General features: G+C 43.8%; 1 protein-coding gene across 50 annotated transcripts in view; it reads left to right on the forward strand.

The window, feature by feature from the left end:
- Clasp1 (cytoplasmic linker associated protein 1) overlaps positions 1-18,648 on the forward strand; it is a 228,000-nt gene that overhangs the window by 152,146 nt on the left and 57,206 nt on the right. For 17 of the 50 annotated variants that reach the window (XM_075987661.1, XM_075987678.1, XM_075987669.1 and 14 more), the window contains 5 exons: positions 833-859; positions 2,682-2,849; positions 8,640-8,747; positions 12,997-13,059; positions 16,272-16,375. In XM_075987661.1, coding sequence (XP_075843776.1) covers positions 833-859; positions 2,682-2,849; positions 8,640-8,747; positions 12,997-13,059; positions 16,272-16,375 — 470 coding nt within the window. The remainder of the gene's footprint in view (positions 1-832; positions 860-2,681; positions 2,850-8,639; positions 8,748-12,996; positions 13,060-16,271; positions 16,376-18,648) is intronic. The other 33 variants (XM_075987668.1, XM_075987694.1, XM_075987673.1 and 30 more) reach the window with 5 other exon arrangements.

Consider the following 18,648-nt stretch of genomic DNA (forward strand, 5'->3'; position numbering starts at 1 on the left):
CTTACGTTTCTTTTTTGTTAGCTCTTGGCTGTGTCCTCTACCAGGTTCCTCACCCCAGTTGCGTTAGTGCTGTGTCTCTCTGGTTTTAGAAATCCAAATGTCACCTGACTTTAGAAGGAGGTTGAAAATTGCTTCTCTAGGGGATTTAGGAGAGAAGAAGATGCTTAAGTCTTAAAGCTCAGGAACATACTGACCTGGACCTTGAGACTACTCAGGTCCACTTTGGCCAGATTGTACTCACAGGAACAGTAGCCACTAAATAGTAGCACATAATTGAACCTACACCCCAGACTTAAACATACAGATTCATCATTTTAATAACGATTTGAATGAGGTAAATATATTTATATTGTAAACGTGGGCATGCAACATTTATAGTCCTGGTTTGATAATGAAGTTGGTTTGTTAATTCTAGATTTAAGACCCTTAACGATTGAAATACTTTACATATTTGAAGATAAGGAAAGTCATAGCCAGTTAAGGGTGAAAACAGTTCATAGCAGTGTTCTTCCGGCCACTGGCATCTTGTTAAAGATGGAGGTGGGCACAGGTGACCAGGTTCTGCTTGTATCCCTCTTGCTGAAAGCTGAGGAGGTGTGCTCTGGGAGATCTCTTAAGCTGGACATGTTATAGATGGGTGTTTCATGAACAGACCTGGGACAGATGCTAAAACTGTGTGCTGTGTAAAACAAAGCGCCCTTGGAACAGTGGCGGTTTTGCACTGTGCTTGGGAACAAACCGTTCGTGCTGTGTCGCATGCTGACTTTCTGTATTGTGTTATTGTCTTTTAATCCACTTTTTGCCTGTCCCTTGGTCTGCTCTCCTAACGAAGGATCCAGATCTGCTAACCCCGCTGGTGGTAAGCTACTCTCTTCTTGCCCTTCTGTTGTCGTCACTGGCACTCTCCCTCAGCCGTGCTCTTTGTGCAATATTAATTTCTCTGTTTATGCTTAATCTCTCTGCATTTTTATATATGTCTAAATACTAGAGTTTGAAATGCATTTCTTTTTGCCTTTGACATAGCTGAATAGTTTATCTTATGTTCAAGTCTTGGGGTAGTTCTTCAAAATATGTGCATCACTGACTTTTACAATGGTTTTCCTTCCAAATTGTATATAATTTAGTAATTAGTAGGTGTTAATTTTCCTGTGTAGCCAACCAAGTGACTTATTTGAATGATGATATTCTGTAAGAAACAGTAATTTGTGGGTAAGTATTGTTTCAAAAGGGTTTTGTTTGCTTTAATTTTTTTCCTGAAGGTAATTCTACTCTGCCTCATGATACTTTAGATTTCATGGTTTAAAATTTTACTGCCTTCTCTGCTTAGGGAAAGATCTGTTAAGTGGCAATCATTTTGTGTATATTAATATTTGGAATGTTGATCTTTTCTATGAGAGAGTTCTGTCCCGTACTAAATGCTTATAAGCATATCTGGATATTTAGCTATTAATAAAGATTAGCAGTTCCATTGTTTATTTCTGATTTCTGCCTTTACCGCATATTTCTCAGACATTGTGGCCCATGTAGTTTCCTCTTTTTCATGTTTTCTGAGATTTGTTTTGAGGTTTAGTATACAGCTAGTATTTATAAAATATGGGTGTTAAACTGAAGAGAAGTGTTTGGGATATCCACATATGTAAAAGGAGTCTGCCTGTGAAATCACACACTGTGAACTATTAGGCCATTGAGTGTAGTTCCACAGACTGTTGACCACAGCCTTACCAGGGAATACAGGTGATCCGCTGCTAACAGAGGCGTTTCGTTGTATGTCCTGGTTATACGCATCCTAAACGTGTTTGCTGTCAACCACTCTGCACACAAAAGTTTGATTCCTGGCCCCACCTATTTCTCTGAGACTTATTAGGCTTTCTATAGGGTCTTGTGTGTGGGGGGGGTCTTTTAATAATTAGGGCTTTCCCTATATTCTTTTTCTCGGTTAGTATCTCAAAGCTATGTTGTTTGGAGTTTGTTTTTATCCTGTTACAGGTGTTTGTGCTTTTTGTTTTGTTGCTTGCTTTTAAGTGTGTTATTTGATTCTTATTAGCAGTGTATAGCTTGAGGCTTGGGGTGTGACTCAGTAATAGAGCACTTGGCTAGCACAGCAAGGCTCAATCTCCAGTGAGGAAAAAATAAGTAGACTGAAAACTTGCTGTTTTTAATAAATGAGCGGTGTCCAGCCACATTCCTTACAGCACTGATGTTTATTTGTACCATCTTACGCTATGATTTTTAAAAACCATTTCTAGTCATTTTAAGCCCACATCTTTCTTCCATTTGTTAGATTAATTAAGTTTTCTCAACCATATTCCCTAAGTTTATGTCTTAAAAGTCTATTTCTCCAGTGATTATACTTAATTTTTAGGCAGTCAGCTCTTGGGGTGAGTGTGGTTAGTGGGAGAGCCTTGCGGATGTCTCTGGCCATGTGTAGAGCTCTGCTTTGTAGCCGGTGATCCTGTCTTCATCAGCTTCTTCATTAGAGAGTTGCTCGTGGGTCTTCTAAGCTGTGTCTGACAGTGATCCTACGTCTTCTATTTAAAAGGCAGTATTACTGACTAAAATGCTGTTTTGTATTTTGCTTTCTCAATGTTTCTTGCAAATCTGTATGTGAAAGCTTGTGTCTTTAGTTTCTGAGTTGTCGCCTGGTTTAGATTCCTCTCACCATCATTTTGTTGCATTTTTAGCTGGCAGCCGGTCAAGTTCCCCAGGGAAGCTGTTGGGAAGCGGCTATGGTGGACTTGCTGGGGGTTCCTCAAGAGGCCCACCTGTAACACTGTCTTCAGAAAAACGAAGCAAGATCCCCAGGAGTCAGGGATGTAGCCGAGAAACAAGTCCTAACAGGATTGGATTAGGTAAGGATTCTCCAAGACTTGAAACCTCATTCCAGCATGGCTGTAATGTGGTTATGACCTAATCACTGTTTGATACAGAATGCAGAGCTCTGTCTTTGAACTCAAGGAGCCACCTCAGCTGTACTCAAAAGCGGGCATTTGCTTTGTGTGCCATGCTATTCAGATTACACTGAGATTTCACCAGACCCCAAAATGTGTGGAGTGTATGCGTCCTGCAATTGGGGTGGGACTCCATCGTCTGCAGAGGACGGGAGCTGGGGAAAGACTTCTTTCTCGTTCAGAAGCTCGGCCACTCTTCACTGTCCTCTCTCTGAATTCATTCTCCTCACGGCATGCATTAATTCTCAAAAGCATTTCAAGGCCCTTATTTTTATTTTGGTTTCTATCCTAATTGGTTAAACTTACAGCAAAAGAATATGTATATTTACTTTGGACATAATTTTGTGGAAACATGGAAGCTAGAGATTGGTGAACTCTGAAAAGCATTCACTTGAGTGTTGCTTAGTCCCCTTGTAACACAGCTGATTCTCGGTGTCTCTAGACTGATACACTCTAACTCACACATTCCTTGTTAATGTAAAAATCTTTCAAGATATAATACCAAAAAGTTATCTACTGACACACCTACTTTTATTGTATATCTATCTGCTTCCTTATGTACAAGTTTATTGCTGTTGAATGAGAGGATTGTAGGTTTAACTTTTCTTGTTGGCTCAATATTGATTTTTCTTAATTTTTTTTTTTTACCGGAATGTATACCAGGCTCTTTTTTAGACCCAAGAATTAGAAGATAAATGAATATATTTTCCTCATTTCCAAACTCTTCTAATCCCTTGAGAAGGGTGAAAAACCGTATGGGATGCGGTAACAGGTGCTCAGGGACCAACAGAAAGGAGGGTCTTCCCTTTGTCTGCGAGACCCTCAAGATTGTCTAACAACAGGTGTCCTGGAATAAATAGGTCCTGCTTTGAAGTCCAAGGAAAAGACACTTTCAGGAGGAGAGCAGCAAATGCAGAAGCAGCTGGTCAAGAAGGACTCGTCAGCTATGGGGGTGGCTGGCAGTTAAGGGCAGCGACTGTTAGGGCTCAGCCAGGGGCAGGTGCTAAGACGTGGGTAAGATTTGATTTGAATCAGATTTCCAGGATGAATGTCTGAATTGTCTCACCTGCTACGAAACCCATCTGCATCTGGGTCAGGCCTTCGTTTGGAATACATTTTATTTTAAATCTAGGCGTGACTCTTGGGCTGTCTGTTCCATCACTGACTGCTGATGTCTGCTGTGATGTCTCAAACAGGCTCTTCTGTTGGGACGTTGACGTGTTCTTAGGAGCACTGCTTGTTTCCGGTGCTTTTCTTGCCATGACAGAACACCTGACTGGCAGCTTACGGGAGGAAGAGCTCTTTTCGGGTCACAGTTCTAGGGTCCAGCCCTTCTTGTTGGGGAAGGCTTGTGGCAGGAGTGGGAGGCAGCTGGTCATGTGGCATCCACAGTGAGAACCAAAGACAAGGATGATGATTCTGAGGACCCCAGCCCATGGGATGGGTCTCTCCGTCTCACTCCACACTGTCTAGAAACGCCCTTACAGACATGCCCAGTGATGTGTGTTCTTGGTGGCAGGTCCTAGCCAGCTGACAGTGAGTTAGCCACCAGACAGCCTCTTAACACTCTTGACGTTAGGGAATAACTCAGTTTTAGTAATCTAGTATAACTCCAGGACCTGCTATTCCAGTCTTTACTCCAGTGGTCCGTTGTGTATGGTACAAGAGCTTGGAAGGCCAGTGTCACGAAACATCAGTAAAGGAGTTGGTTTCCTTCCAAAGAGCTCATATTTGAGGTGATATTTTTTTTTTTTTGAGATAGGGTCTTATATAGCCCACGCTAGCCTAGACAGAACTCAGAGACCTGCCTACCTCTGTCTCCCAGGTGCTGGGATTGTGTCACCATCTCTGTCTAAAGAATTATTGATGCTCATGAAGGGAGTTACTAGTATTTTAAGGTCATGCATGAAGTTCTGATCAAAGGTGTTTTATTTCTGCACATTATGAGAATACACACATAATACACATGAACAAATGTACCTCTATACTTACCATTTATAAGGTAGTAGGTGCCTAGTATTTTTCAGTAATGGATTGCTTGTGATCATTGAGTTTATACTAGAATATATTTGTGCGTCTAACCATTTGGTTTATGGCTTAACAGTTTTAAATACAAATATTCAGAAGAAGGGTAACATGTTTATAGAATGTTTCCTTAAAATCCTTAAGCAGTTTTAATGACTGCTAGCCTAGTTTAAGGCTTAGAATGAACATTAAAAACTAAAATAAGGCCAGAGAGATGGTTCTGTAGGTGAAGCTTCTAGCTTCACAAGTCCAGTGACACAAGGTTGGTGACTTGAGCTCACTGAAAAGCCAGATGTGGTAGCGCACCTTTGTGACCCTACCACTCCTGCTGCAAGGTGTGCATTCCAAAGGAGAGCCTGCCTACAAGCTCCCAGGGGCATGACTGGGGACGGACCTCCGCACATGTCCGCACATAGGGCAGGGTGGCCTAGCTGCAGGAGCTGGGATTTCAGGTGCCATCTGCCACACTCAGCTGCCATTTAAAACTCACTGAGTAGAAAGCCCACGACTGGACAGTCCAGAAGCAGCCCTGCTTGCTCTTGCACACAGTGCCCCCGCACCTCTCTCCCTCTCCAGAGACTGACTGACTCTCTTTCTCCTCTCTCTCTCTCTTGCTCTCTTTCTCTTTCCCTCTCCCCATCCCCCCATAAGCTACCCAAACAATCAGGAAAGCACATTCATAAACTGTCTCACTTTGGTGTCTCAAAGATTTGCAGACGTGAAGCCATGCAAATATCCAGCGTCACTAGCGATTGTTAGCAGTTGCCGCCAGTTCGCTTCTCCTATTCATTCATCAAAAAGACTAGAAAAACTGGTTTTTAACACTTTTGCAACTTACATTGCATGGTATATATTTTAAATGTCTTATGACTTCCTGGTTCAAAAAGATTTTTGGAAGATTGAAGTTAACTAAATTATTTAACTATAAAAGTAGATTTGCTGGGACATGAAAACATCTAAAGAAGCATTTTATGCCTTTAGCTTCTAGGCGTTTTCATTAATTCTGTTGCACTTTTGCCTTGCTGTGCAGTCTGATTGGGTCATTCGCTAAAAGGCAAAAGTAGGGTTGGAGAGATGGCTCATCAGTTAAGAGCATAAACTCTTGCAGAGGACTTCATTGCCTGGACCCACCTCCAACTCCAGCCCAAGTGGGTCTGATGCCCTCTTCTGGCCCCTGTAGGCATTGCACTCATGTGGACTGCACTACTGTAGGCATATACAAATACATGTTAAGTAAAAATGAAAATCCTGTTTTTAAGACAAAAGTAAGGATTACCTTTAAACACTATGATGTAGGGTAGAGTCTCAAGAAATGCAAACCAAACCAGTGGTTCTTGAATACCTGGCAGCTTTTCCTGTAGACAAAGGTCCAGAGCTTTCTAGTGTGAGTGCCGTTGGGAGACCAAGTGTGTCCTGCCTGCTCCTCTTGCTCCTCCCCCATGCCCTCCACTCACCTAGGGTGTTTGTTGGGCACTTCCTAACAAGACAAGCTGGTTTTATACTCTAGGTAGTTAAGTGGATGGGTAGATGGATGGAGATTATATGAATGAATTTTGACCGCTGATTCTATAAAAATAATTTTCTGTGCTTATTCTAGATATTTCTGTAGGTTAATCTTTGTGTCTGTTTTTTCCCATGGGTTAAATTACCTAACATTTGAAATACCACTCTTAACCACAAAATGTATTTTAATGAGATTTGGGGCAATTGTGGACAGATTTCTGACAAAACAGTGGACAGAATTCTTTTTTCTATGTGTCACATTGTAGAGGAGCCCGTGAGCATGGAGGGTGAGTGCATTCTTGGGGAGATACTCGGGGGAGGCCTATCAAGAAGTTTGTGTGGGCATTATTTTATATCGCAGCTGTTTGTTCTTATTAGTGGTCTTTATTGTCTTCATGAAGCGGGCCTACGCCAGAGAGAACATATATTTCCATTTCTTTAGCATCTCTGTGAACTTGAAAAGGCATGGGTTGTGGATAGAGTTACATAGCAGTCAGCTGAGTATGCACTTCTGTGAAAAGCCATGAGAACGTTTGTTTTAGCTGCCTGCTTTGGAAAAGACAGTAGAAAAGTTCAGGATTTCCAGGAATGATGTTTGGCTACATTTCTGATGTGTGTATGTGTGCATTGTCCCCATGTCAATGAGATGATAATCTTTTCATTGCTTACTTTCTGTGGGAGGATGAGAACCGGGGAGATCAAGTAGCTGGACTAGTAGTGCAGCTGGGAGCTGTATGGGTTACTTTGTGGCTCAGGTACAGCAGTCTCTAAAGATAAGCAGCCCTGCTGTGTCCACTTGAGGAAGCTCCCGTGTGTCGGTGGGGTCAGCGTGGCGCCTGTTACTCTTGCTGTCCTCATGTGGCCTACTTAAAGTGTCACCAGGAATTGCTGATTAACCAGTCCCCAGTGCTGTGAGTGCAAACTTCAGTGTTCCCTGTCATTCTGTCCAAACTAAGAAACTTCTAGTGAGGCCCTTGAGGTCTATCATTCAGATTATATTCCTTCCCTTCCCTTCCTACAGATTGACAGTGTCTGGACATCACTTACAAGCTCTTGGGGTCGGGTTCCACGTCAGCACAGAGCTGTTGAGCACACTCTAAGCTGGCTTCACTTCCCACACTTTCTTCTTTATTGGAGAGTTTTATGATTCTGGTTATAGTTTAGCTGTAAATCTTTGCTCTGAAATATTAGGCTGTGTTCATGGTGACATAGACAATATGCTTGTTTTTACATCAGAGAATCAACGTCTCAAGAGTCACTCCCACCCGGTCTAGCAGCTCTAGACCTCTGAGGATGAGATGTCCCCTCCAGCTGTGACGTTAGGCGTTCCTCTGCACGTCCCACATGCTCAGTGTTTCTGCAGAGTGTTTGGCCACTAATTTATTTCTGCTTCATCAGACTGATAAGCACGGGTATCGTGGTCTGTCTGGGTTTCATAGTCAAAATATTATTAGACTTGACTATTGTATGATTTTGTCTTACATGTTTCATGTATGGGAATAATAAACTGTCCAGAGACAACTATAAAATACTATTCCAAGGTCAGTAGAGGAATCTTCTTCCCCAAATACTGACAATGTCCACTTTCTTGCTGTAGAGATCATGAAACAGTAAGCAGTCAGTCCTGACTCCAATTTGCTGCTTAGATGGTTGCCCTTGTGTGTGACATCTCCATCTTGACGAGCATGTCAGGACCATCTTCTTTTCAGTAGGGAAGTTCGTAGACTTCAAGACTAGAGCCTTTACTTCTATTATTCAGCCAGATTGAATGGTCTTTCGGGGGAACCAAGTGCCGTGAAGTTAGCTTTGGACTCCAGAGCTCTCATTGAGATGTCTGCTAAAGCCACAGACATTCATTGTTTCTGACATGCTTTAGCTCTTACTATATTTGATGCCAGACTGACCTTTGGGAAGTCTTCATTTCTCACAGCTAAGTGTAATTTCTCTTCAGTGTTTAAATCCACAGCCTTTCAAGGGCCAGAGCACACTCGAGTTTATCCAGACCCTCCTGTCAGTGAGACCTCATCATGGGCAGGTTGTCCATACTTCCCAGCATAGACAATGTCATAATTACATTTAAGCAAATGTGACTGATGCTTGTGAGTTTTTCTGTCTTCATTAAATTTGTTCACCTTCTCTGAAACCCTTCATGCTGCACGCTAGCACGGAGCAGCCGTATCCCCCGACCCAGCATGAGTCAGGGGTGCAGCCGCGATACCAGCCGTGAGAGCAGCCGCGATACAAGCCCTGCTCGGGGCTTCACTCCACTCGGTGAGTACCCATAGGCGCTGCTTGTGCAGACACTGCTGGGTGGAATGGCCGCTTCCCTCTGCTGCCCTGTGAGCCTCTCTTCTCTCTTCCCTCTTCCTTAGTCACCCTTGTGGTCCCCTCTGCATGCATAAACTTCAGCAACTACCAGTTTTCACACATTAGAGGAAACAAATACCATTCAAGCTGCCGTGGCCATTGTGGCCACTTGTCACTGAGTAAGCCCAATCGTGTGGCCACTTGTCACTGAGTAAGCCCAATCGTGTGGCCACTTGTCACTGAGTAAGCCCAATCGTGTGGCCACTTGTCACTGAGTAAGCCCAATCGTGTGGCCACTTGTCACTGAGTAAGCCCAATCGTGTGGCAGTTTCTAACATAGGGCAAAACTTAGCGGAAGTGAACGGCTTCACGTGAATTCACGGGAAGTGAATTCAGAATTGAAATGTAGTCATCAAATTTTTGGCTTACCTTTATTTTTCCTAAAGAGGATGGAACCATGGCCTCAAGCTTCCAGGGCTTCCAGGGTGCTCGACTCTGAGCCACGCACCCAAGCCCAGTATATATAATTCAAAGGAAGGACAAGAGTATAATCATACAACATTTCAACAGCGAAATGAATTTTAGTTTTAATAGCCATGCCATCCTTTAAAAGGGCCACAGTACATTTATTTAATATGGATTATCAGTTCCCAAAGGATTTTTATCCTCTGACCTGCGTGGCATGTGGTGCCCTCCGGGTGTAGGTTTACTGTTGATGAACATGAGAGCAGAAGTAATTTTGTTGGTTTAGACCTGAAATGATCCCATTCCCAATGAAGCGGGCGCTTCAGCAGTCTGTGAATTTTTTCTTTTGGCTGTGTGATTACTCAGCTGATCTTTTCGCACTGTACACGTCGCTCTGAGAGAGACAGTAGTAGATCAAGTGAGAGCTCTCTCTCTCTCCTGCTCATGCCCTATACCTCTTCTGATGCCTTGATTTTCTCCAGGGTCAGTGATCCAAGTCAGGATGTAGCGAACAGATACCAACATCCTTCCAGAGGGTCCTCTTCCTCCAGTGGCTCCTTCTCTCAGATTCAGCCATTCTATCCCTCAGCCAGGCGCCTTTGCATGCAGGGACATTGCAGCATCCTCGTGATAGCAGCAGGGGTACTCCTCATGGTGATTTTCCCTTTTGAATGCAGGCTATACACCTGTGTGCCTTGGCTTACTCGCTGGCCTTCCAACAGCCTTGTTAGATGAGTGAGCCATTCAGTCTGTGGATGACTTTGTCTGTTAGAAGCAGGTCAGCCTTTTTCTTGTGGCTGACATTTTACACTGTGTGGACCCAGCCTTGAAGTCTGACATACAATTTGTGGATGGACAGAGAGGGCTGAATTCCTGGTATCTAGATTGAACCCTGAGCACCTGATGGACCTCATCAGTTTTTGCTCCTTGGGTAAACAGGTCTGCTTAACTGTCTCGGTGACGTCCTAAAATAGTACAGTGTATAGTTGCTGTGGCCAGGACAGAAGCTGCAGCTCTGGCTTCATCAGCTGCTTTCTTCTGTTGGAGCCAGGGCAGTAGGAAATACTTCTAGCTGAATTTTTAGACCATGCCTTTTACCTCCTTGGGTTAAATCTGGGCCCCAAACTTGTGTCCAGAGGAATAACAAGAGGGCCATTTGAAGCATCAGCTGGCACAAGTGCTTTCAGTCCCTGCTCACACTGACAAGCACCCTTATCATCAGCCTCTGAGCCTGATTGGAACAGTCCTACATTGAATAGCCAGGTGCTGTTTTGACTCCCAGCCTGCCTTCTTCAAAAGCAGTTCTGATGAGTCTCTCACATTGCTCAACCATGTGGTCGATGCTTTGTAGTGAAGTCTCTTCTGGGTTAGACACAGAGAAAAGGGCTAAGAGATTTTACTGAAGCGTTGGTTTCCAGTCTTGGAGTTAGGACCCATGGATTCAGAGAGGCCTCCCAGAAAGCGGCTGTCCTGTGCGAGCTTGCTCCATATCCCTGAGTGCCTTCTTTTTTTTTTTTTTTTTTTGTCTCCACAATCACTTCCCACTAGTTACAGGCCAGACTTCATTAGGAAAAAGAAAGGAAGAAAGAAGGAGGGAGGGAGGGAGGGAGGGAGAAAGGAAGGAGAGAAACAGAGAGAGAGAGAGAGAGAGAGAGAGAGAGAGAGAGAGAGAGAGAGAGAGAAGGGAGAGGAGAAAGGTAATGTATCTCAGTGAATGCAGACCTCTCTCTGCCTTTACAGGGGGTTGGTTGCAGGGCTGCCTGTAGATGCTCAAGTCTATTTTATAAAATGCTGGAGATTAAACACAGGCTATGTTCCCCATGCCTCCCTGCCCATACACGTCAATCATCATTGAATTATTTATAATATTAAGCACAATGTAAATGCTATGTAAGTGGTTGTTGTACTGTGTTCTTCAGGTACCAATGACAGAAAGCATATTCAGAATCTCCAGGCGTGGAAGCTGTGGACAGTTTGTCAACTGTACCTGCCGTTTTTAAGCTTGTAACACTGTGTTTAAGCCTCTCAGTAATCTTAATGCTAAGTGAAATTACAGCTTCTAGAACTCTGCTGCCAATCAAGTCAGGCTTTGATAGAAGTGAGTCCTCTGTGTATTCTATTGCTGGCTATTCACTTAGGAATTCAACAGAGAGTCGTTACAGAGCAGACATTCTGTAGAGTATTGTGTCCAAACCAAAGAAATACATTTTAAGAAACCTACAGACAGATCAAGTATTGCTTAAATCCATTTTCAATGTAAGCATCAAGATAGAGCTCTAATGTGATAGCTAAGAACTGTGCAGGTCTCTCTGGTCTCAAGGAACCGGTACCCTGCAGCTTCCTTACCTAGGAAAGTGGTAAGTCTTGTTTTAGACACATCATCTCAATGCTTTGTGTGAATCCAAAAAGAGGATTTTCCCTTCTCTTGTTTCAAGTCTCTAAATTTTTTATTGCTTGACCAGGCAATGTGTTCTTTTTATATCAATCTACCACAGGGTGTATATTTTTTAAAGTGGCATGAGCTTAGAAATAAACTTACACTGGAGGTTAGAGGTTTTGACGCTTTGTCAATAAATGTGTGAATTTTAATGTGTGCCGAACAATGGAGGAGGTAAAGGATTTCACCTCTCAGTGATTTGTTAAACGTGTGAGCATTCTGTGATATAACACCTTGGCTTTTCCAGAGCAGTGAAAGGCAGCAGGCATCGTCTATTGTTTTCACTAAATGAGTAGCTGAATATTATCTGGGCCTGTGACATCTGAACATCAGACCAGTTTCTTATTCCATATTTACTTCTCTAAGTTACTGTTTACAAGGAAGGAACTTAAGATCCATTTCCTCAGGTTGATGAATTCATAAACATATTACAAATACTCATAAAATATTATCCTACATGTAAGTTTCCCTGACATTCACTGCTCCCTCTAGTGCTGATGCTGTCACCAGCACTGCTGTGTCCTGGCAGTGGTGTGTGGTCCCCTTTAACACTCTCCATGACCAGCAAGAGGTAGGTACTGTGACTGACACCACTTTAGAGATGAAGAACCCGAGAGAAACCGACGGTTAGTATATTACCAAGGGCCACAGCCGGCTGTGGCCAAGCCAGGCAGGCCTGCCATTTGTATTTCTGAAATGGTGCTCAGACTCCCGCTCTGCGTCTCCAAGGGCCTCTACACTCACTGCCGGTGGATGCCCAGCAGTGAGACAGGTACATTGATAACTAGGGTAGCTCTGCAGAAAACACCAAGCCTTTCCACTGGTCAGATGCAGGTGTTGAGCCCCCATGGTCCATGAATTCCTGTTGAGATAACATTACAAACCTCTCGCTTTTGTTTTTGGTGCATGGTGGCATATGCATCACATACCAGTGACATCTCGTGAGCTGAGTTAGTGATCCATCCGTCGCTGTCCACCCTGGGCTCAGATGGCGCTGGCGCCTGATGCTCTTCATGTGGCTTATTTCCATCATGGCTGGTGGAAGCTTCGTGGTGTGAATCTAAACCTGGAGTCTGAGTTCGTCAGTGCGTCCTTAGTACGAAGCACTGTGACGAGTGCCTCTGTCATGCCTGTGTGTGTAAGAGCTGTGTGAGGCCAGTGACCACCATGCAGGGTGGGGGCCAGTCCTGCTGTCCATTCATATCCAGCACCATTTCTTCATGAGAAGCGCGGCCGTGTGGTAGCAGCCCCGCATTTCCTTTGGTACTTGTGTGTTAACCCTGTGGGTGTTGCCGTTCCTTTTACCTGCAGCCTCTCGACGTCATTCCAGGTCCACTAGTGCTCTCTCCACTGCTGAATCTGTTGGGCAGTCAGGTGAACAAGTGCTAACTGCATGATCAGCTTCTCCATCCGTCCTCCCACCCCCATGTCAGCTTCTGTTGTCATTGTGTTGGCTAGTACTTGGCATGTGTGTACCTCATGTTCGCCCTCCTGTGTTTTCTTTTTTTGAGTTGTTGAATGTTTATGATTCTGTTCATAGGCTTGATGCTCGGTCGCCTGTTTGGCATTGTTTCTCTAGCATTCATATTTACATTGAAACAAAAATCAAGGAAGTACTCCTTCCTTCCTCACACCCCCTTCCCAGTGGTGTCACTAGGCCGGCCTCCCCGTGGGGAGGGGGATTGCTACCACCCTGCAGTCTTTCGTCTCCACAGTCCTTACTCCAGTGTTCTGTCAGGTGCTAAGGTGTTAGCGTCAGCTACCAGTTCCACACACCTAGATCACAGCATACGTCATTCACACATAGGAAAATATAATACCCTGAAAGCTTTGGGAAAGCAAGGTCAGGATCCAGGCCCTGAAGGTGCAAGAGGTTAGTCTCATTGTCTGTGAACTCCAAACCTGTCTCAGCTTCACTGGCTACAGGAGTAGAGAATGAGTGTCTAAAGATGCATCCATATGCCACCATAAATTAACTGGGTCATTTTCACACACTAACACCCCCAATGGCTCGTTTCTCAATGGAGTCAGCATGCTCTACTAATTCACACACTGTTGATGGTGCCGATGCTCACCCATTTATCCAGCGAATATCGTGCCCTTTCATTCTTCCGAACGGAGCCAGCTGCATGTTTTCACCATGTGGGCTCTGACTAAACGTCTCCTTAAGAACTAGGGCCAGGCTGAGGGTCCAGGCCTCTGTATCCATCCGTTGGAAAACCGCTTTATCATAATGTTGGAACAGTGAGTATGGACTGCAGGGTTTTGCCTGGTGATCTAGACAAGCATGTCCCCTTCAGATCCACAGGTCACAGTGTCCACTTTATCAGATGGCCGACAGTTGCTGTGTGTGGCAAAGCTGTAAGCATCTGGGAAGCACTGAGTCATTGCTTTATTCTTAGAAAGTTTTAATTTTCTGTCTGAAAAGATCCAATATTATCCCTGGAATAAGAGTTGCTGGCATGAAATCTACTTGTGTTTTTTTGTTTTGTTTTGTTTTGTTTTTTATTTTTTGTTTGTTTTTAAGGCTTTATGTTTATGCTGGGTAACTTTTAAATGGCTTTAACTGAATTACTCATTTGTTCCTCATAAATCCCCTGCTATCTACCCTTTTTTAATGGAAAAAAAGACTTGAACCAAAATTACTTACAAAACAGCATGCCCAGACCTCTTAATTCTGTCCCTGTTCACATTCTAACAAATGAGCATACGGATGACTGTCCGTGGTCTTCGTGGTTCACGGAGCCCAGCGACTCATCCCCAAAATCTGATGAGAAGATGATGTTTGCAATCATCAGCAAGTGCATTAAAAAAGGGGATAGTATGACATACGGTTTCTGTTTTTCTATTAAAAAATTTGTGACTGTGTATGAGTCTTTTGACTAGCAGTGTGTAAATTATTTTCCCTGCCTGTGGTAGTAGAAGGGTAAAATATTTTGAAAGTGATCTTTTAACAAAAGCTAACTAAAACTTCACTAATTTTGTAGACGATGTCTTATTCCCTGTCCAAATGCTTAAATATATCATTTCAAAAGAAAGCCAATTCCTTGGGCCCAGCAAGGTGGTTCAGCAAGTAAAGGCTTGCCAGCCTGAATGGGATATCTGGGACCTACACAATGGAAAAGGAGAAGTAGCTCCTGCAAGTTGTCCTCTGACTTCCATATGAGTGCCATAGCACCTCCCCACATAATAGTGAATAAATTAAAATGCAATTTCAAAAGAAAGATCAATTCCTGTAGAAATAAATATTATATCTTATTCTAAATGCTGTATTGCTAAAAGTGTGACTAAGGCAGAGGTTTGTTTTTTCCTTGTCCAAATAGTGTTTTCTGTATAACTCTGGGAAAACATATTTTTTTATCTTAACACATTTTCTTCTTAAAGTTTCCACATATTAGAATTTTGATGACTAGACCTCTCATCCGTGGAGAGTGAGCCGTGTTGGAATGTATAACTTCCACGGGCATCCCCCTGTCGCAGTGTCGGGCTCCAGCACTTTCTCAGGAAAGCTGCTAGGGCTGACTCAGTGGGTCCCGAGGAGCAGCTCTGGGATGGCAGAGAGGTGGCTCGGTGGATAAGAGCACCCAGCACCCAGTACCCATGTTCTGCAGTTCCCCAGTGCCTTTATTCCAGCTCCAAGGCATCTGGCACCCTTTTCTGTCCTCTTAGCACATGTGTGGCATACACACACTCACTCACTCACTCACTCACTCACTCACACAAATAAATAGATAAATATAACTTAAAAAAACTTTAGAATAATTATTTAAATTTCTAACATTTATCTTAAGTTTTTCTGCCTTATCTATATATAATAATATAAATAATATAATAAATAATAAAATATAACATAAATAATAATAAAATATATAATAAATAATGTAATAGAAATAAATAGTGTAATAAAATAACAGAATTCTTCTGCCTTATCTATATAAAGTTCATCATTCAGAAATCCTTCAAGGGACTCATGTGAAAATTAAACTGATGATCTCTAAATGACTGTTCTTGAAAAGAAGGCATTAGATTTTTATGGTGATTATTAAATAATTTTAGTAAGTTGATCTTTAAATAATAACACTAGGGAAAATTTGTACCAAGATCAATTAATAATTTATTTCAAGTTTTAACTTTTTCCATCACTTTGCCTTACATCTTATTTCCCAAACCATGAAGTGTACTTGAGCTAAACAAACTACAAGGGTACTTGCCTCTAGAAGGAAAGCTGAGTAGAATATAAGATTCAACCCAGAGCCCTGCTCCCTGCTGTACGGTCCCTATCTTCTGCCTAAGCCCTTTCAGTAACAAAATGTCCAAAACAGGCTCCATTTGAAAAGTAAAAAAAAAAAAAGAAAAAAGAAAAAAGAGGGGAAAGCACTTGCCTGTGGCTCCTCTGTGTTAGATACGAGCACCTTAGCCTACCACTGGCAGGCATACCCAGTGCAGGTCGCAGCGCCCGGCCGGTGCAGGTCGCAGCGGCTGGGAGTTTTCCTGTCACTCTCTTTCGTGGGAGGAGGCAGGAACCCTTGCCGAGAACTGCGAAGCTACGCGTGGCTGACACATGTCCTGCTTTTGTTTTCACATAGATCGGTTTGGGCTGGGCCAGTCAGGAAGAATCCCTGGTTCCGTGAATGCCATGCGAGTATTGAGCACCAGCACAGACCTAGAAGCTGCCGTGGCTGATGCGCTGGTAAGAGGCACAGAAAGAATGGAGTCACAGTTGCTCAAACATAGTTTTCTGTCTTAACACAAAATTGCCCTCAAATCAGGTGACTAAGTCATCTTTTACACTCTTCAAAAGGTGTGTGAATAGGGCTGGGGTGGTGGCTCACCCGTCAAAGCACAAGCAAAGGTGAGGACCAGACCCACATGGATTACCATGCTCAGGGCTGGCCTGCTAGGTTATACATTGGCAATCTACGCGTTTGAGTGAGAGACAGAGATCAAGGAAGACCCTTGAAATCTCTCAGTCCAGCGTGCATATATGCGTGCGTGTACACACACACACACACATTGACATGCTCACACACCACACATATATACGCAGGAGAGAAGGGAAAAGGTTAGGTAAAGTTAGTTATTTTTTTCTCTCACACTCTTACAGCACACAGTGAAATCAGCCTTCCAGGAGCGAGCAGTATCAAGAACCTCACCCATGCATGCTTCTCGGCACTCAGGAAATTTTGATGACATTGGGCTTCGCACATGTCATCAAGCTCTCTTTTGTTTTCTGTATACCATAGCTTCTTTTCTCACAGCATTTCCTGTTTTCCATCCTGTTGCCTCCGCTGCTGTAGGGGCTTCGACAGCACAGTCTACACGCATCATTATAACAACGGACAGTAGAGTTTGAGACCTGAAAGTTACGTTTATGCTGCTGTGTGATTCTGAGCTAGGGAATTTCCTCCACCCCTGAAAATGGATCAATAAAGTAAATAGAGTACTTGTCATGCAAGCACATGGACATGAATTTAATCCCCAGAATCCATAGATAAAGCCGTGTGGTGGCGGGCCTTATCATTACTGCCCCAGAGAAATGGAGACAGGCTGATATTTTGGGCTTGCTGTCCCGCCAGCCAAGCCGAGTCCATGAGCTCAGCTATAAGTGAGATCCTGTCTCAAAAGCAAGATAAACAGCATCTTGAGGAATGGTACCTCAGGTTGACACCCCCCCCCCCAGCTCCGTTTCTCTTTCTCTGTCTCTCTCTCTCTCTCTCTCTTGCACATGCACACACACATTCACACATGGACATACATGAAAATTTTCTGAAAAGTTAAGGTTTGGTCTCTAAGTATCTAAAGTCCTAGTGGAGGAATTTTCACTTACTACATTTTAGTACTGGGATGGGGGGAATGCTCATGGTTCCTTTAGTCTGTGGTACAGCAGACATTCTGTAGGATCAGCTTTGGTGAACTTGCCTCCCAGATGGTAGGAGCAGCCTCCCACGCCTACTTCATGTGGTCAGCATTTGAAATAGGTGCTCTTCAGAATGGTCTCACAGGCACCCCGCCCTCTGCTGCTGCTCTAAGATTTATTCTCCTTTTAGGAGAGGAGCACACACGTAACTCGTTCTTACTGGAAAGTCTTACTTTCCAGTCTGAGGTTTTGAATATGGCCTGTGCCACCTGACCATGGCTTTCTGGCTGGTACTACTGTGAATCCCGCTTCCATCCCTCTGCCTTGTTTGTTCTTGCTCAGTCAGATGTTTTCTTTAATGTGTTTCTCTGAGTAAGCTGTTGGCCACCTCAGAAGGCTTTCCTGGTAGGCAGCCAGCCTGGCCAGCTCTATTCATCAGCCTAAGCACAGAAGGAACTTTTTCTGGCAGGTATTGGAGTGCCCAGTATTGCTCAAACCGTGGTTTTAGCCTAAGAGTCAAGAGCTGGAACAGAATCCAGTGAGGCTTTCTTTTTCCAAGTCAAAGCATTCTGAATCTGCCTTTTATACAGTCAGAGACTCGAGAAAGTAGTGGTCAGGGGACTGGGAAACAATGGAGCTGCAGCCTTGGCTAAGATGGACTTGCAGTTCAGGCAGATGATTTTCTTAGTTGTTTAAATCCCATATAAGGGACTGTGTACAAATTTCTAGGAGGCAAAGTGGAGCTAGAGACTCCAGCCCTTTGCTTTTCCTCGAGCCTTCCTCTGAGCCCCAGTCCCAGCCTGTCCATGCTGCCCTTGCTCCTTTGTCCACTCTGTCTGGCCTCTCCGAGTGACCTGCTTCTGAAGGGGAAAGTGCCGGAATGGTAGGGAATCCTTGCCTACAGAATGGACGCCCCGGGGTAGGAACAAATAATGGATGGACAGTGACTTAGAGAGGTGCCTCTGGGTGTGGGACATCTGGTCAAAAATTCTGCCCTAAGTCAGGAGCCTGGGGAGAGGGCAGGATGAGGAAATGCCATCCGGAGAGCGTCTGCTACAATCTCCCCAGACAAACCGCTTGCTGACCTGTGTTTTTGGTTTGCTAAG

Source organism: Microtus pennsylvanicus, chromosome 10, assembly GCF_037038515.1.
Source record: "Microtus pennsylvanicus isolate mMicPen1 chromosome 10, mMicPen1.hap1, whole genome shotgun sequence".
NCBI classification, from domain to species: Eukaryota; Metazoa; Chordata; class Mammalia; order Rodentia; family Cricetidae; genus Microtus; species Microtus pennsylvanicus.